This window comes from Oncorhynchus tshawytscha, linkage group LG13 (assembly GCF_018296145.1).
Source record: "Oncorhynchus tshawytscha isolate Ot180627B linkage group LG13, Otsh_v2.0, whole genome shotgun sequence".
Lineage (NCBI taxonomy): Eukaryota > Metazoa > Chordata > Actinopteri > Salmoniformes > Salmonidae > Oncorhynchus > Oncorhynchus tshawytscha.
Window position 1 is genome coordinate 10,116,501 of NC_056441.1, and position 22,566 is coordinate 10,139,066.

The window sequence follows — 22,566 nt, forward strand, 5'->3', positions numbered from 1 at the left end:
TTAGCCTATTCTATTGCCTTCCTGGGGAGCTCTGGGGCCATGTGTGTCAAGCATATCAGAGTAGGAGTGCTGACGTTTTAGGATCACACATCACTGGGCATTATGCTAGCTGTAGCTTGGAGCCCTGGGGTGTATTCATTAGTGCACACCATAGCATAATGTTTTGCAACGAAAAACAAGTTTCTTATCGGACAAGTTCTGGTTAGGTCCCCCCCGTTTCAGCTGTCCTCTTCCGTTTGGTTCCTATTGAATACACCCCAGTTAACACCTCGGGGAGGCTAGCTGGCCAGAGCAATGAGCTATAGCCTATTTGTTGCCTAGGGAGCTCTGTGTATAAAGCGGATCACAGTAGTGGTGCTGATCTAGGATCAGGTCCCCCCTGTCCATGTACTTGTATTCAATGTGATTTAAAGGGCAAAACTGATCCTAAATCAGCAGTCCTACTCTGAGACAGCTACAGCCCCTGGACATTGTGTTTATTACAACCCTCTCGGTCTTAAGGGTAGTTAACCGTTCCATTACATATGTAGTCTGAATAACAAAACAAAAACATTCCTTTCATTGCACTTTTGTTAAAAAATAAAGTGAAATTTACTGGCATGGAAGAACTTCGGTTGTCAGTTATGCAAATAGTTTTATTCAGTTTCTCTTCTACAAGTTGTTTTGCCTCTGAATGTAAATGATAAATGAGCCTGTTTATACAACGCTTTGTCTGTGTCTGAATATAGGCTTTACTACAAACACACGTCTGTTCAAATAAACACACTCTCATAAAACGTGCGCACACACACACACACACACGACAGAGAACTCACACTCAGCTGTCTGCTGTTGGAGGAACAGATTCCCCATGTAGGTGTCAGCAGCATGACAGTCAGTCAGAGCTGACCATGTTCCAGTGTCAGCCAATCAGAGCTGACCATGTTCCAATGTCAGCCAATCAGAGCTGACCATGTTCCAGTGTCAGCCAATCAGAGCTGACCATGTTCCAGTGTCAGCCAATCAGAGCTGACCATGTTCCAGTGTCAGCCAATATTTTATTTAACCTTTATTTACTTGGAAAGTCAGTTAAGAACAAATTCTTATTTACAATGACGGCCTACCCCGGCCAAACTCTAACCCGGATGACGCTGGGCCAATTGTGCGCCGCCCTATGGGACTCTCAATCACGGCCGGTTGTGATACAGCCCAGAATCGAACCAGGGTCTGTAGTGACGCCTCTAACAATGAGATGCAGCGCCTTAGACCGCTGGGCCACTCAGGAGTCCACAGAGCTGACCATGTTCCAGTGTCAGCCAATCAGAGCTGAGCATGTTACAGCGTCAGCCAGTCAGAGCTGACCATGTTACAGCATCAGCCAGTCAGAGCTGACCGTGTTACAGCGTCAGACAATCAGAGCAGACCATGTTACAGCGTCAGCCAATTAGTGGTGACCATGTTGCAGTGTCAGTGAAGGCCAGGTGAAGAGACCAAACATGCTGCTCAGTACATACACTGTGAACAGCTAAAATACATATTTGAAACATGAACAAGTGGCATACAGAATGTTCCATGATTTGACGGCTTGTCCCTTTATAATATCAGCAGCTGTGCCTAGTCTAGTAAGAAGAACGTGTCAAGTGTCATCAACGAGGATGTCTTTAGTAGTGCAGAGTGGAGGGGTGGATTTCATCAGGAGAGGCAGCAGTATACACGGACATGGGGGTAGTATGCCATTCCAAATCATGCAATTTATTAAAGGGGTTTTTGTCCACCACTGTTTCCTAGTGGGACGGCTGGTTTGGTGAACAACAGGACAGGGTGTGGCCGACAGCGGACGGGTGAGGTAATCTATGTAGTACTATTAGGAGGAACAGCCCTCTGGCGGGCAGTCTTGGGCCTCTGGCGTGGGGGTGGAGGAGAGGTACGTTCGCTCCTGGATTCGGAAGGCTGGGTCTCGGCCTGTGGAGAGCCGGTGTCGCCCAACATCTCACGCAGGAACTTGAACTTGGACAGGAAGAGCTGCCAGACAACATACCAACCTGAGGGGCCAAACAGAGCATAAGTGCGTAAGAATCAAATAATGAACTTGTTGTATTTGAGTCAGTGACCGCGTTTACATGCACACAGTATTCCGGATAGTAGCTCCTATCCCGCTTAGGGTCTTATTCGGGATAAGCTGTTTACATGCACACAGTATTCCAGATAGTAGCTCATATCCCGCTTAGGGTCTTATTCGGGATAGGCTGTTTACATGCACCTTTGGTATCCCACTCACTAGTATCCATGAATAAACAGAATATTCCTCATTTAAGTTCATATGGGTTAGAAGTGTAATAATAATATTTACTCCTGCAGAATTATTCATTTCTTGCAGTAAAATGATACAATAAATGTTAATTTTGTCTTGGGAACAGGACTTGAGAAATATGATTTGTTTCTTTCAGCATCTCTTGAGAAAATGTGAATATGTGTGTAATGTGTTATCTTTGACACTGTTATGCAAGCAGACAGTATTTCAACCACATAAAATTTGCACTCAAGACAAACTGAAGTCAGCTTTTCATTTCCTTAAAACCGGTCAAACTGATGACATTTGGATATTTTGCACAGGACCAATCTTTCCACTGTTTTGGAGTTGTGTTTTCTCCACGGTCCCTAAATGAAACGGACAACTTTACCAGTGTTAACTAGATTACTAATGCGTTCATTCTATCGATGTATGACATTATTCTGATGATAACTACTTTATTTAGTCTTCTGGGGCAACAAGTTATGACAGAAGAGAAGCTAAATGTATCCAACTATAGTTGACAAACAAATGGCCTACCAAATGTCAGAAATGATGTCCTACCAAAAGTCAGAAATTATAAAAATGTCCTACCAAATGTCAGAAATTATAAGCAGAAACTTCTCTAAAATAGGAGTGAAAGTAGCCAGTAGGCTATACAGTCCAGTATGGAGTGTCAGCAAAACAAATAATACTGAACAAAAATAAACACACAACATGTAAAGTGTTGGTCCCATGTTTCATGAGCTTAAATAAATAATATTATACCTACAAAAAGCTTACTAATCTCAGATTTGTTTACATCCCTGATAGTGAGCCTTTCTCCTTTGCCAAGATAATCCATCCACCTGACAGGTGTGGCATATCAAGAAGCTGATTAAACAGCATGATCATTACACAGGTGCACCTTGTGCTGGGGACAATAAAAGGCCCCACTAAAATGTGTAGTTGTGTCACACAACGCCACAAACGTCTCAAGTTGAGGGAACGTGCAATTGGCATGATGACTGCAGGAATATCGACCAGAGCTGTTTAACTTTTTTTTTTTTTTTTTAACTAGGCAAGAGTTGTACACCAGAGCTGTTGCCGCCTCCAACATCATTTTAGAGAATTTGGCAGTATGTCCAACCAGCCTCACAACCTGACCATGTGTAACCACGCCAGCCCAGGACCTCCACCAATTCATAACAGCTATGAGGGGCTTAGCTACAAAACAGGTGCTAACTACGAACCTATAACATGGTGTGTATTGAGGTCTTGCACAGTCACTGCTCCTAAGTAAAGATAGCTAGCTGCTAACATGAGATCTTGATGATGTTATATACGGACAGTAGCTATCTATAATGGCATTGCTAGCTAGCTACTGTAGCTAACGGTTAGCTGATACATTTCGAAGCTGTGTCAGAGGTCCTCGTCAAATCTCAGTAACGTTAATCTCACAACATTCAAGAAAACTGGAGAGGAAAAAAAAATCACGAATCCAACACATTTGTTACTTACCAAAAACCATGAAGAGCAACGCGCACACAAGGGTGGCCACAATTACCAGCACAGTGAGACCAACGCTTTGCCACATCGTCGTCTTGTTGTCAGTGCTTGCTAGCTAGCTCTAGTTACCAAGTAAATAAACAGATGTTTACAGCTAGCTCGCTAAATCGCTGTAGTTTAGAGTTGAGTCCGTTAACTAATTCGACAGACTGACACTGACATACAGTTTACAGGTGTTATTTGCCACATCATAAACGTTATAACACAATTCCTCGCTTCAACACGGATGGAGGATAGCTGCTGTAGCTAACTAGTTGTTATTAAGGAAAACAAACCCCTCATTGCCGATACGTTTAGCTGGCCACACAGTCTGCCCCTCTGTAAAAATGTCAACGTCGCTTTGCCTAAATCATGGACGGATAGCTAGGTATCACAGGAGGATGCAGTATCGTTCACATCTACATTATTGCAACCTGAACGATTACATTTGCAAAATAAATACAATACAGACAAAGACCACATTGGTCTCGAAATGAGGCTTTGCGTTAGGCTGAAGACCAGCATTGCCTTTTGGGTACTGTAGTCCATATCCTCACTCTGTAGTTCCACAAAACATGGGGCGAATCATAATAAGAGACCAATTATTTTTTAGTAACAGTTTATACAAGATATGAATTATGTGCGCATCTTAATAATATTTTGTAATTATTGCATGTGTTTATTTTCACAAATCATTGCAGCAGGGCAGCTATTTCCGCCAATCTAGTCAGCCTAGATTCAAAACATGTTTTAGTGACATATTTGGATTGATTTGCACAACTGAAGCACAATTTGACAATTACAGATCAACAACACAAGTTTTTGTTGGTGTTGATCTGGATCAATTTGCTGACATCTTCAGCCAAGTTGATGAAGGTCTTCATCGTGTAACCAGGACATGTCTGTTTTCACAGCTTCCAGTCAAATTCAAGAGCCAAGTCTTTCATCTTCTCCATGTAGATCTGGTCAAATCCCTCACTCTGGGCCACAGTGAACATAGTCTTCCAGTCCCCAACCTTCCCTGGTCAGAGACAAAACAAACAGCATATTAAGGGCATTCTTTTTAGTGCTATTTTCCTTGATGAATTTTGTAAACAATAGTTGAAATTGACTTCATGACTAACCCAATCTTTATTCATGTGGATCACATAGATGCCATACCTTTTCTAATAAAGGATCCACTTTGTTCAAAAAATTCTGGATGCTGTTTATCACGTCTAGCCTGTGGGTCTTCCTTCATGTTCTTGAAGGAGGATTTGTCCACGATCATGTCAATGGTTTGGTCATCCAGCTTTTTGCCCAAGAAGTTTGATATCCTGACAATTGCACCTCGTGTGTCCTGAAAGCAATTGTTATAGTTTGATTACTAGTCTCAGCAATACACTGAGTGTACAAAATATTAGGAACACCTCCCTTTTCCCCTCAGAACAGACTCAATTCGTCGGGGCATGGACTACAAGGTGTCGAAAGCATTCTACCCTTGTGTCAAGTTGGCTGGATGTCCTTTGGGTGGTGGACCATTCTGTATACACACAGAAAACTGTTAAGCATTAAAAAAAACAGCAGCGTTACAGTTCTTGACACGTTCAAAGAGGTGTGCCTGCCATACCCTGTTCAAAGGCAATTCAATATTTTGTCTTTCCCATTCACTCTCTAAATTCCACACATACACAATACATCTCTCAGTTGTCTCAAGGCTAAAAATGATTATTTAACCTGTATCCTCCCCTTCATCTACACTGATTGAAGTAGATTTAACAAATGACATCAATAGGCGACCATAGCTTTCACCTGGTCAGTCTGTCATGGAAAGAGCATGTGTTCCTAATGTTTTCTCCGCTCAGTGTATATTATCCACTGTTATGTCATCTCATCTATTATGGAAATGAACTTACCTTGATCATATCTTCATATGTCATAGAAAGGATGTCAAATTCATCTTTGTGAGCATACCAATCATCAACATGATCAAACCAAGACCCCCCGAGAACTAGGAAAGAAACATTATTAGGGTATTTCACATTGACACTTTGGACATGTTTCGAACATGTGTTTAAACTTCTGAGATATACTTACCCTCCCCCTTGAGAAATTGAATCAGAAATGTATTGAAGTCAGGTTCGCTCTTAAGGACTTTCGTGAAATTTTGGAGATGAAATAAGGACACGGCAACATCCTTTGGGTTCCTGGCTATGTAGATCACCTTAATAAACAATTGACACAATTAGAATGCAGCCAATTCAATATAACTTGAACACCACAATTCAAAACTAATACAGTACATTGTAGATTCAATTGCTGTAAATTAAATAATCTGTCAAATCTCATGGTTGGCATCCAGGTTTTTTTTAAATGTAGTCAGTCTCTGAAGACTTTTTAAAAACATATTCATATATTCTGTCTGTGTACAGTTTTATTTAAACAATTATCAAAACATGGGTTTCACTGGCAGTTGTTGTTTTGCATTCATTGCATGTTATTTCTCTCTCTCTCTCTCTTACCTTTCCCTTCTCTCTCAGTCCTTGAGGGATTGAGGACAAATGTAAGTGAGACGTGAATGTTCTTGTTGATGGTTGGTTATTGTAGTCTATTTGTCTTGAGTTTTCCTCAAGGAAGGGCACTAGTTCCTGGATTGGTTTGTTACTTCCCTCTGTCATTTGATCTTCATGATACAATAGGGACAAAATATACTGTGTCCATGTAGTTCCTGTGGTTTTAAAGAAATACAATCACAGCATTTGTGAGATCATGTTGCACATTCACAATACAATACCTAAATTCATGCAGAATTCAATATATTGTGTAGTGTAGCCTATAAGTCACTCTACAGTAAGTACTGTACAGGCCTATAACCTATGTCAGATGCATGGTCTTACCTGACCGTGGGTAAGTAACAACAACGATGTCATCATCCCGTATTTCAAATGTCTCCAGAGAATCAAGGTGTTGGACTTGATGCACCCCTCTGACCAGGTTGACCCCCTTGTATGGGAAAAGCCCAAGGGCAGTAATCTGAATCTTCTGTTCCTCTCCCATTCTTCAGTTAAAACAGCTATTACAGCCGAGAACAGCCTTCAGATAAAACAGCTATTACAACCTACAGTTAAAACAGTTAGAACAGCCTTCAGTTAAAACACCTATTACAGCCTAGTACAACATGTGCCATGTGAAGTTGATACAAACAGAGACACAGAGACATGTCATTTTTTATTTTATTTTTTAACCCCTTTATCTCCTTATCATTCTGAGATATACTTACCGCTTCCCTCAAGAAATTGAATCATCAGTCATGTTTGATACATTTATGATTCATATGTATCAATCAATCAAATGTATTTATAAAGCCCTTTTTACATTAGCCGTAGTCACTAAGCACTATACAGAAACCCAGCCTAATACCCCAAACAACAAGCAATGCAGACGTAGAAGCACGGTGGCTTGGAAAAACTCCCTAGAAATGCAGGAACCTAGGAAGAAACCTAGAGCGGAACCAGGCTCTGAGGGGGTGGCCAGTCCTCTTCTGGCTGTGCTGGATGGAGATTATAACAGTACATGGCCAAGATGTTTAAACGTTCATAGATGACCAGTACGGTCAAATAATAATAATCACAGTGGTTGTAGAGGGTGCAACAGGTCAGCATCTCAGGAGTAAGTGTCGGTTGGCTTTTCATAGCCGATCATTCAGAAATAGAGACAGCAGGTGCGGTAGAAAGAGAGAGTCGAAAACAGCAGGTCCAGAACAAGTTAGCACGTCCGGTGAACAGGTACCATAGCCTCAGGCAGAACAGTTGAAACTGGAGCAGCAGCACAACCAGGTGGACTGGGGACAGCAAGGAGGGAGATGATTTGTGAAGACTCACACACCAAGATGGCGTACTGAACGAAGCTATGTAGAGCACCTCAAGATAAAAACCTAATATAAAAAAATCGGGAAGTTAGACTAAATATTAGCACTACACAATCTGGTGGATGATAACCTTCAATCTGGATAACAACATACAACAAATCAAAAAACTAGAGATACAGTATGTATCAACAAATAATACGAAAACAAGCAACACCCAAACACGATGGAGAGTAAGACAGGGGAACCTATTTCATAATGAAAACGTGACTCTTCTATAGACGCAGACGATTTAATATTTTCACCACCGGAAATGGTAAAGGTCGAAACCGATCTGTTAAAATCAATAAATGACAAAGTGGATATACTTGAACTAGTCAGTAAGGATACACGTAAAAGAGTTGAAAGCAAACCTCAAGATGAGTGATGAAAAATCTGCAACATTGGAGAAAGACACAAACAAGCTAGAAGGGACAGTCAATAAGATTGAAACCGAAGTTAATGAACTTAAAAAAGGAGAACACTGTTCTGAGAGAAGCCTTACTTGACATACAGACTAGATCCATGAGAGAGAATCTAGTACTTACAGTTATCCAAGAGAAAGAAGGAGATGTGCCTGAATCTGTAATTAGAGAGTTCCTCCTTACAGCGCTTCAGATTCCATGTGAAGCTATCGACAAAATCCAACTTGAATGTGTACACCACTTCAGACAGAGAGGCAGAGGTATGAATGCCCAATCATTGCCAAATCTGCTTTTGTTTTTTTTGTGAATTTGACCCCCTAGGACAAAGTGTTCTATGTGAAGATAAATCTGAACAAGGCAGTTAACACACTGTTCCTAGGCCGTCATTGTAAATAAGAATGTGTTCTTAACTGACTTGCCTAGTTAAATAAAGGTCAAATAAAAATACAAGCAGACATATTCTTTTTAAATTATTTTTTAAACCCCTTTATCTCCATATCGTTCTGAGATATACTTACCGCTTCCCTCAAGAAATTGAATCATCAGTCATGTTTGATACATTTCTGATTCATATGTATTGTTAGAGTTGCGTAAATTCGAATCTGGTATCAGGATAAATATAACAATGAGTCACCGATTGTATACTATGTATTTTTTATTAGCTAAGTAATAAATGGCAAATGCAACTTTCGTATATACGGGCTCACTGTAATACCACGCAGGGCAGAACAGAGAACTGACTGGGCTCACTGTAATACCACGCAGGGCAGAACAGAGAACTGAACTGGGCTCACTGTAATACAGAACACTGGGCTCACTGCGCAGGGCAGAACAGAGAACTGACTGGGCTCACAGAACAGAACAGAGAACTGACTGGGCTCACTGTAATACCACGCAGGGCAGAACAGAGAACTGACTGGGCTCACTGTAATACCACGCAGGGCAGAACAGAGAACTGACTGGGCTCACTGTAATACCACGCAGGGCAGAACAGAGAACTGACTGGGCTCACTGTAATACCACGCAGGGCAGAACAGAGAACTGACTGGGCTCACTGTAATACCACGCAGGGCAGAACAGAGAACTGACTGGGCTCACTGTAATACCACGCAGGGCAGAACAGAGAACTGACTGGGCTCACTGTAATACCACGCAGGGCAGAACAGAGAACTGACTGGGCTCACTGTAATACCACGCAGGGCAGAACAGAGAACTGACTGGGCTCACTGTAATACCACGCAGGGCAGAACAGAGAACTGACAGGATGTATGTAAACAGTGTTCTTATAGTGTGATAGACATTGTTCCAACCCGTCTGTTGGCCTATCACAGTAGAGGCTGGGCGTGGTTTAAACTTGCTCAGCCTATTGCAGGCGCTCAGGCGGGTCCCCGCCTCTTGGAGTCCTCCCTCCATCAATGTATCGATTCCTACTGTTCTGGTATCACCCCCTAGTTATAACAGTTGCTCAGTTCCTGCTATTGTGTTGTTCAGTATTTTTCCATCTCAGTTAAACCTCGTGATGACCACCCCTCCCTATCACAACTTTGTAAGATACAGCAAGTCACACCATGTGCTCAATATTGTTACATACAAACACAAGGACAAAGCGTCTGCTGGGCTGTAATTGTCACACACACACAAACAGGCAAGTAGATGTAGCAAGCAGTTGTTTACTCATGATTATGCTCAAGTGCACAAATGCAGATACTTCACACAGCCAACATCAGATAATATTTAATCATATATATATGGTAATGGCTATAATGTAAAATACAGGATCCCACAGTATCAATCAATGAAATGTATTTATAAGGCCTTTTTACATTAGTCGAAGTCACAAAGTGCTATACAGAAACCCAGCCTAAAACCCCAAACATCAAGCAATGTAGGTGTAGAAGCACGGTGGCTAGGAAAAACTCCCTAGAAAGGTAGGAACTTATGAAGACACCTAGAGAGGAACCAGGCTCTGAGGGGTGGCCAGTCCTCTTCTGACTGTGCTGGATGGAGATTATAACAGTACATGGCCAAGATGTTTAAACGTTCATAGATGACCAGTAGGGTCAAATAATAATAATCACAGTGGTTGTAGAGGGTGCAACAGATCAGCACCTCAGGAGTAAATGTCAGTTGGCTTTTCATAGCCGATCATTCAGAGTTAGAGACAGCAGAGGTGCGATAGAGAGAGAGAGTCGAAAACCGCAGGTGCAGGACAACATATTACCCACGGCACAAACCCGATGGGGGCGCCAACCCAGACAGGAAGATCAAATCAGTGACTCAACCCACTCAAGTGATGCACCCCTCCTAGGGACAAAATGGAAGTAAGCCAGTGACTCAGCCCCCGTAATAGGGTTAGAAGCAGAAAATCCCAATGGAGAGAGGGGACCTGGACAGGCAGAGACAGCAAGGGTGGTTGTTCACTACAGTGCCTTTCTGTTCACCTTCACACCTCTGGGCCAGACTACACTCTGTCATAGGGCCTACAGAATAGATAAGTCTTCAATAAAGACTTAAAGGTCGAGAAAGATCTACGTCTCTCACATGGATAGGCAGACCATTCCATAAAATTGGGCTTCAATAGGAGAAATCCCTTTCTCCAGCTGTTTGCTTAGAAATTCTAGGGACAATAAGGAGGCCTGCGTCTTGTGACCGTAGCGTACATGTAGGTATGTACAGCAGAACCAATTTGGAAAGATAGAAAGGAGCAGGCCCATGTAATGCTTTGAGGGTTAGCAGTAAAACCTTGAAATCAGCCCTTGCCTTAACAGGAAGCCAGTGTAGAGAGGCTAGCACTGGAGTAATATGATCTCATTTTTTGTTTCTTGTCAAAATTCTAGCAGCTGTGTTTAGCGCTAACTGAAGATGATTTTGTGCTTTATCCGGGTAGCCGGAAAGTAGAGCATTGCTGTAGTCTAGAAGTGACAAAAGCATGGATACATTTTCTGCATCATTTTTGGACAGAAAGTTTCTCATTTTTGCAATGTTACGTAGTTGGAAAAAAGCTGTCCTTGAAACAGTCTTGATATGTTCGTCAAAAAGGAGATCAGGGTCCAGAGTTACGCCGAGGTCCTTTAAAGTTTTATTTGAGACGACTGTATAACCATTAAGATTAATTGTCACATCCAACAGAAGATCTTTGTTTCTTGGGTCCTAGAACTAGCATCTCTGTTTTGTCCGAGTTTAAAAGTTTAAAAAATCCCGCAATCCAAATTAAATCAAATCAAATTTTATTGGTCACATACACATGGTTAGCAGATGTGCGAGTGTAGCGAAATGCTTGTTCTTCTAGTTCCAACAGTGCAGTAATATGTCACAAATAATCAAACAATTCCCAACAACTACCTAATACACAGATCTAAAGGGGTGAATGAGAATATGTACATATAACTATATGGATGTGCGATGGCCGAGCAGCATAGGCAAAGTGCGGTAGATGGTATAAAATACAGTATATACAGTGGGGCAAAAAAGTATTTAGTCAGCCACCAATTGTGCAAGTTCTCCCACTTAAAAATATGCCAACAAAGGCTATATAACAAAGTATTGAGATAAACTTTTGTTATTGACCAAATACTTATTTTCCACCATAATTTGCAAATAAATTCATTAAAAATCCTACAACGTGATTTTCTGGATTTTTTTTCTCATTTTGTCTGTCATAGTTGAAGTGTACCTATGATGAAAATTACAGGCCTCTCTCATATTTTTAAGTGGGAGAACTTGCACAATTGGTGGCTGACTAAATACTTTTTTTGCCCCACTGTACATGTGATAGGAGTAATGTAAGATATGTAAACATTATTAAAGTGGCATTATTTTAAGTGGCGTTGTTTAATTAAAGTGACTAGTGATCCATTTATTAAAGTGTCCAGTGATTGGGTCTCAATGTGGGCAGCAGCCTCTCTGACGTAATGATTGCTGTTTAGCAATCTGATGGCCTTGAGACAGAAGCTGTTTCTCAATCTCTCGGTCCCAGCTTTTGTCTTTGTTAGCGAGCCGCGACGGCGGCACTGTATTGTCCTCAAAGCTAGCAAAGAAGGTGTGTAGTTTGTCTGGAAGTGTGACATCTGTATCCATGACGTGGCTGTTTTTGTTTTTGTAGTCCGTGATTTCCTGTAGACCCTGCCACATACGTCTCGTGTCTGAGCCATTGAATTGTGACTCCACCTTGTCCCTGTGCTGACAATTCGCTTGTTTGATTGCATTGCGGAGGGAATAACTACACTGTTTATATTCAGCCATATCACCAGACCTCTTTCCATGGTTAAATGCGCTGGATTTTCGCGAATGCCGCCATCCATCCACTGTTTCTGGTTAGGGTAGGTTTTAACAGTAACAGTGGGTACGACATCTCCAATGCACGAATTTCTAAACACACTCACAGAGTCAGCGTACAGATCATTGTCATTCTCTGAGGCTGACTGGAACATCTTCCAGTCTGCGTGATCAAAACAATCTTGGAGCGTGGCTTCCGACTGGTCAGACCAGCATTGCATGGTTCTCGTCACTGGTACATCCTGGTTGAGTTTCTGCCTATAAGTCGGGACTAGCAAGATGGCGTCGTGGTCAGATTTGCCAAAGGGAGTGCGGGGGAGGGCATTGTATAAATCGCTTAAGTTAGAGTAGCAGTGGTTGAGAGTATTAGCCCTTCGTGTCGTGCAATCAATATGCTGATAAAATGTAGGTAACATTGATCTCAAATTTGCTTTGTTAAAATCCCCACCTACAATAAATGCAGCCTCCGGGTATATAGTTTCCAGTTTACGTAGAGTCAAGTGAAGTTCCTTGAGGGCCATCTAGATGTTCCCTTGAGGGGGGGATGTACACCGGTGTAACTATAACTGACGAGAATTCTCTTGGTAGGTAGAATGGCTGGCATTTACTTGTAAGGTATTCTAGGTCGGGTGAGCAGAAGGACTTGAGTTCCTGTGTGTTCTTATGATCACACCATGAGTTGTTAATCATAAGGCATAAACCCCCGCCCTTCCTCTTCCCAGAGAGGTGTTTATCTGTGTCGGCGCGATGCATGGAGAAGCTCGGTGGCTGGATCGATTCCGATAACATATCCCGAGAGAGCCATGTTTCTGTGAAACAGAGAACGTTATAATCTCTGATGTTTCTCTGGAAGGCAACCCTTGCTCGAGTTTCGTCTACCTTCTTGTCAAGAGATAGGACATTGGCGAGTAGTTGGCGAGATGAAAGAGTACAGCAACATGTTCCACACACACAGTCAGTCCCTCAGCCAGAGCAGAAGGCCAGCCAGTCTTTCTGTCCAACGAGATCTCACTGGAGGGCTTCTGTCAGTTCATCCCTCATCAGTCCAGCAGGGGGTGGTATATCCACATCTGAGATTGTTTGAGACCCTACACTTTTTCCAAGCTTTTATCCAGGCTACTACACTGTGCTTTGACCTCTTTGTTATTAATAATGGATACTTGCTTATGGCACCGCAATGCGTTGGATGATGGCATGTCACACCTCTCTGTGGTTCATTAAAGCTGGTAGCTTTGTTAAAATAAGACCTTAGATCAGCAGTCTTGAACAAGGTATCCCCATTTCCCTTTCCCTGTAACCCTAACCATAACATAACTGTCAATATGCAACAGTTGACATCAAATCAAATGTTATTGGTCACATACACATATTTAGCAGATGTTATTGCAGGCATCGTGAAATGCTTGTGTTCCTAGCTCCAACTGTGCAGTAGTATATAAAAACGATTCACAACAATACACACAAATCTAAGTATATTCAAATGAGATGAGAAAAACGGTATGGAAATATTATTTCAACATTATTAAAGTGGCCAGTGATTCCATATCTATGTACATAGGTCCTTCAGTCCATCTACAAACACGTTAACTATTAGCTATATAATATTAGCAGCTACAACTTAAATCAGCACCGGGTTTAAAAACAATAATTTAATATTGACACAGGGATCTGTTAGCAGAAAAAGTATTTTATTGAGAAATGGTAAACAAATACGTTTGTTTTATATAACTTTTCTGTTGTTGTTGCAGTTTTACAGCAAATTTTCTACAATTCTACAAATTTTGTCATGAGGTGGGGAGATTTTTTTTGCTGATTTAAAAACAAATTCCCTGGATTTCTAGACATTTTTTCCATGTCTTATGCCATGTTAATATGAAATATTTTGCTAATGTAATATGAATTGAATACAAACATAATATAATTAAATATGATATTTGTGTTGCTGTTCTTGTCCATTAGTGTTCCGTATTTTGTCATGTTCTATGTTTTGTGTGGACCCCAGGAAGAATAGCTGCTCCTTCTTCAACAGCTGATGGGGATCTGAATTAAAAGTGCCTAATAAAATCAATGTGGGCCCCATGGAGATCAGAGCCCCTGGGGACGTGCCCTTCGTCATTGAATTTTTCCTGACATGGGCTAATTGGGTGACTATCAGTGAGTGACATATGAAAAGGAAGACTGCTGATACACAACCGAGTTTCAAAATTACACCTTGGGTGTTCTACTATTCTAACTCTCAACAGTAAGTTGAGACCCCGACTGAGTTCCTAAATATACTGTATATACACAACATGACCAAAAGTATGTGGACACTTGCTCATCAAAACAGCTCATTCCAAAAACATGGACATTAAAACGAAGCTGGTCCCCCCTTTGCTGCTATAACAGCCACCACTCTTCTGGGAAGGCTTTCGACAAGATGTTGGAATATTGCTGCGGGGACTTGCTTCTAATCAGCCACAAGAGCATTAGTGAGATGGGACACTGATGTTGGCCGATTACGCCTTGCTCACAGTCGGCCTTCCAATTCATTCCAAGTGTGTTCGATGGGGTTGAGGTCAGGGCTCTGTGCAGGCCTGTTAAGTTCTTCCACACCGATCCCAACAAACTATTTCTGTATGGACCTCGCTTTGTACACGGGGGCATTGTCATGCTGAAACAGGAAAGGGCCTTCCCCAAACTGTTGCCACAAAGTTGGAAGCACAGAATCGTCTAGAATGTCATTATATGCTGTAGCATTAAGATTTCCCTCCTCTAGAACTAAGGGGCTTAGCCCGAACAATGAAAAACAGCCCCAGACCATTATTCCTCATCCACCAAACTTTACAGTTGGCACTATGCATTGGGGCAGGTAGCGTTGTCCTGGCGTCCGCCAAACCCAGATTAGTCCGTCAGATGAAGAGTGAAGAGTGATTCATCACTACAGAAAACGCATTTCCACTGCTGGCAAGCTTTACATCGCTCCTGCCAATGATCTTAGGCTTGTGTGCTTGTCTGCGGCAGCTCGGCCATGGAAACCCATTTCATGAAGCTCCCAACAAACAGTTCTTGTGCTGACGTTGTTTCCAGAGGCAGTTTGGAACTCGGTAGTGAGTTTTGCATCTGGGGACAGACAAATTTGACGAACTGACTTGTTGTAAAGGTGGCATCCTATGACGGTGCCACATTGAAAGTCACTGAGCTCTTAAGTAAGGCCATTCTACTGCCAATGTTTGTCTATGGAGATTGCATGGCTGTGCGCTCGATTTGATAAACCTATCAGCAATGGGTGTGGCTAAAATAGCCAAATCCACTCATTTGAAGGGGTGTCAGCATACGTTTTTTATATATGTCACTACCTACGCCCCTGGCTGGCACGAGTACATTTTGTCTGAATATTTGCATACAGTGTGTGAGATCGAGTCAGACACCTTGACAGTGATAAATGTGTCTGACTGAAGTTGAGCGGCATCTCATTTAGGGTGAGAACTCACGAGTTTACAGAGCTTGTGGTTGGTATGCCTTGACATGAAATGCTTCATGTTGGCATGATTCAAATCCTATCTTTCGTCAGAGTGATGCAGTCACATTGGACCTCTAAAGTTGCTGTATTGCAACTCTGCAGATCCATTTCCATTCGATGAACCTTTCTCCAGGTGCAAACACTTAAGGTAACACAGTAATCTCCACTATACATTTCCTTTTGGGATACTATAGGTTCTCACCAGGACACATCCGGCCGTGATAGGGAGTCCCATAGTGTGGCACACAATTGGCCCAGCGTCGCCTGGTTTTTGCCGGGGGTCGGCAGTCATTGTAAATAATAATTTACTTTTAACCGACTTGCCTAGTTAAATAAAGGTAACATTTCTACCAACAAAAAAAACACTGTATTACTGGCTCATTTCTGCTATGTAAGATAGGCCTACAGTATGTTTGATTGTGAGAAATAATACAAAAACGGGGCATTTTGCACGTCCGTTTCCAAGAAACAACGATAGAGATCTAGGACATTGGTGGTGGTTTGCAATGATTCATACTGGTTACATCTTATGCAGGAAGTTCTGCTGAAGATTGTAGAAGTTGAGCATTTCAGTGTCCGAATTGAATAACTTTATTTGAAAGCAAAGATTGTGTAACATCCAAGCATACGGAACGAAGCATTATTTATTAGTGTAGAACATACAGTAGATGTAACGCGAAAATAATCCTGTAATACAAAATGTTGGTTAATTAGCAGTAAAGTCATGCTGGTAATAATCAGACATGTGTTCCATGGGCCTGATATAACAGTTAGCATTCAGTCAGTCTGAGGGTAACCTATTTCCATGTGCTAATCACATTTTGTAGGGTCTAAATGGAAAGAAAGTATCCAGAAATGTGAACTGCTAATTAGTAATAACAATGTAAAAAGTCCATGTTAAATGTTTTCATTGACAGCCGTAGTTTTTGCCAAGACAGAAATACCACCAGAGAGAAATGTTTCTCAAGTCAGGATTGCAATTCGAACCATTGAACAGAAACAACATTTTGTGATTGAGCAATCACTCTACAGATTTCCAATCAATGTGCCAATCAACCCCTGAGGCGTGGATCTACCTATTTATCATAAGTAGAATGTGACAAATTGGCTATAATGTGTGCTCTAGCCATCTAAACCACTGCCTCAAGATAAAATGTACTGCTTGTACTGCTGCCAGCATGGATTAGAATCTGACCCACTGCTATAATACACTCTCACTACTTTTCGCATTCTATTTTCTGACCAATAAACTCAACAAATATGAAAGGATCTGGACTGCCCCACTCCTAAAGCAACCCACAGTAACTGACAGTCATTGAAGGTCAAGAGTCTAGGGTTCATTTGAATTGGCTAGAAGAAGAAGAAGAAGAAGAGACGTTTTTAAATGTGTTTCGCTAACCGCGTTGCCATCCGCAGTTTTTATGCTTGTGAAGTCATACTGTATAAAAAAAAAATCACGACAGCTGTGTTGAAACGGTCGTTTCAGAACAATCGTATAAATGGCGACCGATCATTTGCTCATTCGATTTGGTGCGATCTATTTGTTTCGGTAAAATGTATTATGCGAGAAATGGTGGTTGGAAACGCATTGATGCGCAAATACTGATGTCATAACCATCATATTGAAGTAAATTTGGGAGTTATGTGATGATGATGACACGTTGTGTGGTCCTCCCACTACTTTATTTTTTTATTTTTTTTTATTTCACCTTTATTTAACCAGGTAGGCCAGTTGAGAACAAGTTCTCATTTGCAACTGCGACCTGGCCAAGATAAAGCACTCTACGACTCGGGAAACCACACAGTTTATTAGGCTACAAATTAAATACATTTTGATGAAATCCACAGGGTGGAGAAAGTGTAAAATGACCTCGATGCTCCTTTCCAATAAATATCTGTCGATTATTCTGGTGACATGAGGATTGACTGCCGTTTGACAAATTAAAATATTCTCGCTCTTATCCATAATAATCTCATCATGTTGACAGTTTAACCGCACTGTATCTGCGAGCTGTTGTCTAAATCACACATGCCAAGACCAGATTCGGCAAATTTACTATTTAACTCAACAGTTTTTTGTGACAAAATAGTTAGAGTTGAAAATGCGATGGAAACATTGAATTGTAGATTTCTATTCGATACGTGAAAAAGTGCATTGTGTGTGCTCTACGTCATCACCCACAGACTTTTATCTGCAACAGGTCTGTTAGGAAAATTCGCATATTTTATTTATGAATATTTGCATGAAGATCTGTAGCCAATTGGGATGGAAGCCGAGCTACTGTCATGGATCGTGATGTCATAGATATAGCTATTTCTGGAAGATTACATTTGTGGTTCTTCCCCATTATCACGTAGAATACTGTGGATTTAGGGAGGGGAGTGGTTAGTTGGTTGATTTCAGAATTAATAAGCAAGAGAGAAGAGATTCTGACTGACAGTAGTGGTCATATTTGAAATTACATGATAGTTTTTCAGAAGATCAAAGGTAATCATGAACATTGATGCCTATACCTGTAATATATTGTCTCCGAGTGGGTCTAGAATCAGATCTAGGATCAGGTCCCCCCCCAGCCCATGTAATATTATTCATTATGATCTAAAAGGCTAAACAAATCCTAGATCAGCACTCCTACTCTGAGACGCTTGATACATATGACAGCAGATCACAGTGAATCAATGTTTATGGAGTCACATCTCAGATGTTTTTATATGTAATTACAGTATGGTTTATTGAAGTATTGGAGAGAACAGTGAAGCCACCTGTCAAACATCAGACACTAGATCGAGGGAATAGCCTGTGAGGTACTGTCTGCTTCCTTGTCATAAGAAACGGTGTGTGTGTTGACAAATGACCGGTCAATATATAAAACATGTTTTACTGTATTTAGTGGAAGGAAAAGTACAGATTCCTCCTGGAGGGACGAACTAGCGTTGTGTAGGAGGAATGTGGCCTGATATAAGACGATGCAATGAGGGAGAAAACTGTTTCCTCAAGTGAGTCACAGTTTATCTCATTTGGGTACATTTCCTCATTCCCACATCAGCCGTTATATTTTTCCATCAGTAACAACAGCAGTGAAACATCTAATGGAATAGCACATGTGAACAGCTCACAGCACAGTGAGTCACAACATATGTATCTCCAGTAGAAGGACTTGACAACTGCCCCTAAAGATGAAGGTTTATCGATACCACAACCAAAACTGTGACAAACAAAACAACTTTACAACCTATTATCCATCTTCAAATCACATTTTATCTGTAAAGGTTTGTCCAAAACATTTTAAACATTTGGGGAGATACACTATCACAGACTAATAAAAGTAGTGTAAAGTATTTAAGTAAACACTACAGTAGTTTTGGGGGTATTTCTACTTTACTTTGACTATTTACATTTTGGACAACTTTTATTATCACTCCACTGAATTCCTAAAGAAAATAATGTGCTTTTTACTCCATACATTTTCCCTGACACCCAAAAGTACTAGTTGCATGTTGAATGCTCGGGCAGGACAGCAATATGGTCCAATTCACTCACCTATCAATATCGTCCCCTCCTACTGCCTCTGATCTGGCGGTCTCACTAAACACATATACTGTGTTTGTAAATGATGTCTAATTGTTGGAGTGTGCCCCCTGGCTGAGTGTAAATGATGTCTAATTGTTGGAGTGTGCCCCCTGGCTGAGTGTAAATGATGTCTAATTGTTGGAGTGTGCCCCCTGGCTGAGTGTAAATGATGTCTAATTGTTGGAGTGTGCCCCCTGGCTGAGTGTAAATGATGTCTAATTGTTGGAGTGTGCCCCCTGGCTGAGTGTAAATGATGTCTAATTGTTGGAGTGTGCCCCCCTGAGTGTAAATGATGCTGAGTGCCCCCTGGTGTAAATGATGTCTAATTGTTGGAGTGCCCCCTGGCTGAGTGTAAATGATGTCTAATTGTTGGAGTGCCCCCCTGGCTGAGTGTAAATGATGTCTAATTGTTGGAGTGCGCCCCTGGCTGAGTGTAAATTATGTCTAATTGTTGGAGTGCGCCCCTGGCTGAGTGTAAATGATGTCTAATTGTTGGAGTGCGCCCCTGGCTGAGTATAAATAATGTCTAATTGTTGGAGTGCGCCCCTGGCTGAGTGTAAATGATGTCTAGTTGTTGGAGAGTGCCCCTGGCTGAGTGTAAACGTAAAAAACAAGAAAATTGTGTTGTCTGGTTTGCTTAATATCAGGAATATGATGTATAGTATTTCCTTTCACTCAAGTATGACAGTTGAGCACTATTTCCACCACTGACTAATCTACACTGAGTGTACAAAACATTAGGAACACATGCTCTTTCGATGATATATACTGACCAGGTGAATCCAGGTGAAAGCTATTGTAACCTATGTGAAATGGCTAGCTAGTTAGCGGTGGTACGAGCTAATAGCATTTCAATCGGTGACGTCACTCGCTCTGAGACCTTGAAGTAGTGGTTCCCCTTGCTCTGCAAGGGCCGTGGCTTTTGTGGAGCGATGGGTAACGATGCTTCATGGGTGTCAGTTGTCTATGTGTGCAGAGGGTTCCTGGTTAGAGCCCTTATAGGGGCGAGGGGACGGACGACAGTTAATACTGTTACACTATGATCCCTCATGGATGTCACCTGTTAAATCCACTTCAATTAGTGTAGATGAAGGAGAAGAGACAGGTTAAAGAAGGATTTTTAAGAGACATTGAGACATGGATTGTGTATGTGTGCCATTCAGAGGGTGAATGGGGAAGACAAAATATTGAAGTGCCTTTGAACGGGGTATGGCAGTAGGTGCCAGGTGCACTGGTTTGACTGTGTCAAGAACTGCACAGCTGCTGTCTTTTTCACGCTCAACAGTTTCCTGTGTGTATATTTAAATCCTGTTTCCATTGATGATCCTTGAGATGTTTCTACAACTTTATTGGAGTCCATCTGTGGTAAATTCAATTGATTGGACGTGATTTGGAAAGGCACACACCTGTCTATATAAGGTCCGACATTTGACAGTGCATGTCAGAGCAAAAACCAAGCCATGAGGTCAAAGGAATTGTCCGTAGAGCTCCCAGACAGGATTGTGTTGAGGCACAGATCTGGGGAAGGGTACCAAAACATGTATGCAGCATTGAAGGTCCCCAGGAACACAGTGGCCTCCATCATTCTTAAATGGAAGAAGTTTGGAACCACCAAGATTCTTCCTTGAGCTGGCCGCCCGGCCAAACTGAGCAATCAGGGGAGAAGGGGCTTGGTTAGGGAGGAGAACAAGAACCCAATGGTCACTCTGACAGAGCTCCAGAGTTCCTCTGTGGAGATGGGAGAACCTTCCAGAAGGATAACAATCTCTGCAGCAATCCACCAATCAGGTCTTTATGGTAGAGTGGCCAGACGGAAGCCACTCCTCAGTAAAAGGCGCATGACAGCCCACATGGAGATTGCCAAAAGGAACTTAAAGGACTTTCAGACCATGAGAAACAAGATTTTCAGTTCTGATGAAACCAAGATTGAACTTTTTGGCCTGAATGCCGAGCATCACATCTGGAGGAAACCTGGCACCATCCCTGTGGTGAAGCAAGGTGGTGGCAGCATCATACTGTGGGGATGATTTTCAGCGGCAGGGACTGGGAGACTAGTCAGGATCAAGGAAAAGATTAACTGAGATCCTTGATGAAAACCTGCTCCAGACCGCTCAGGACCTCAGACTGGGGCGAAGGTTCACCTTCCAACAGGACAACAACCCTAAGCACACAGCCAAGGCACCGCAGGAGTTGGTTCGGGACAAGTCTCTGAATGTCCTTGAGTGGCCCAGCCAGAGCCCGGACTTGAACGTGATCGAGCATCTCTGGAGAGACCTGAAAATAGCTCTGCAGCAAAGCTCCCCATCCAACCTGACAGAGCTTGAGGCTCCCCAAATACAGGAGTACCAAGCTTGTAGCGTCACACCCAAGAAGACTTGAGGCTATAATCCCTGCTAAAGTTGCTTCAACAAAGTACTGAGCAAAGGGTCTGAAAACTTACGTAAATGTGATTTCAGTTTTTTGTGGAATTTGTGTTTTTTGCTTTGTCATTATGGGGTATTGTGTGTAGGTTGATGAGGGAAAACAATATTTAATCAATTTTAGAATAAGGCTGTAACATAACAAAATGTCAAAAATTCCAAGGGTCTGAATACTTTCCGAATGCACTGTATATCTAACTGACGGCTGGGTGATTTATATGTTGACTGACATTTACAGAATGGGCAGCAGGTGTTGTTTTTAAGCGGAGAAACACAGGGGAACTCAAGAGCAGACTCAGATGAGGAAACAGGGATGAGTGAACCAAAATATGTATTGTTACACAGGGATATATGGAGTGCAGATCCAGGGAAGCTCGGATGAGTTACAGAAAAACCAGATGTGGAGACTGAGGTTGGAGTTGGCTGAGTAGAACAGGGTAAACAGGTCCTGAGGGGAATCCAAGGTAGTGGTGGTGAGGAAAATCAAGAGCAAGGTGGGCCTCAAGGGAGGGGCAGTGGTCTAGGACACTGCATCGCAGTGCTAGCTGTGCCACCAGAGACTCTGGGTTCGCGCCCCGGCTCTGTCGCAGCCGGCCGCGACCGGGAGGTCCGTGGGGCAACGTACAATTGGCCTAGCATCGTCCAGGTTAGGGAGGGTTTGGCCGGTAGGGATATCCTTGTCTCATCGCGTACT

The 22,566-nt window shown here is 42.1% G+C and overlaps 2 protein-coding genes across 3 annotated transcripts; both read right to left on the bottom strand.

Annotated features, from left to right (window-relative positions):
- Positions 1-614: 614 nt before the first annotated feature.
- On the bottom strand, positions 615-4,299 carry LOC112235839 (small integral membrane protein 13). The gene is made up of 2 exons (XM_024404373.2): positions 3,770-4,299; positions 615-2,021 (listed from the first exon to the last, which is right to left on the bottom strand). The coding sequence occupies exons 1-2, from the start codon at positions 3,843-3,845 to the stop codon at positions 1,831-1,833; spliced, it is 267 nt and encodes an 88-aa protein (XP_024260141.1). The 5' UTR covers positions 3,846-4,299; the 3' UTR covers positions 615-1,830.
- Positions 4,300-4,387: 88 nt separating this feature from the next.
- On the bottom strand, positions 4,388-8,359 carry LOC112235838 (amine sulfotransferase). 2 transcript variants are annotated; one of them, XM_024404370.2, is made up of 7 exons: positions 8,228-8,359; positions 6,673-6,893; positions 6,298-6,503; positions 5,873-5,999; positions 5,692-5,786; positions 4,958-5,135; positions 4,388-4,817 (listed from the first exon to the last, which is right to left on the bottom strand). In XM_024404370.2, exons 2-7 carry the CDS (start codon positions 6,830-6,832, stop codon positions 4,705-4,707), a joined length of 879 nt encoding a protein of 292 aa, XP_024260138.1. In that variant the 5' UTR covers positions 6,833-6,893; positions 8,228-8,359; the 3' UTR covers positions 4,388-4,704. The 2 variants fall into 2 exon arrangements, with proteins under 2 accessions (XP_024260138.1, XP_024260139.1); XM_024404371.2 differs by having other exon boundaries at positions 6,673-6,868; positions 8,228-8,246.
- Positions 8,360-22,566: the final 14,207 nt, after the last annotated feature.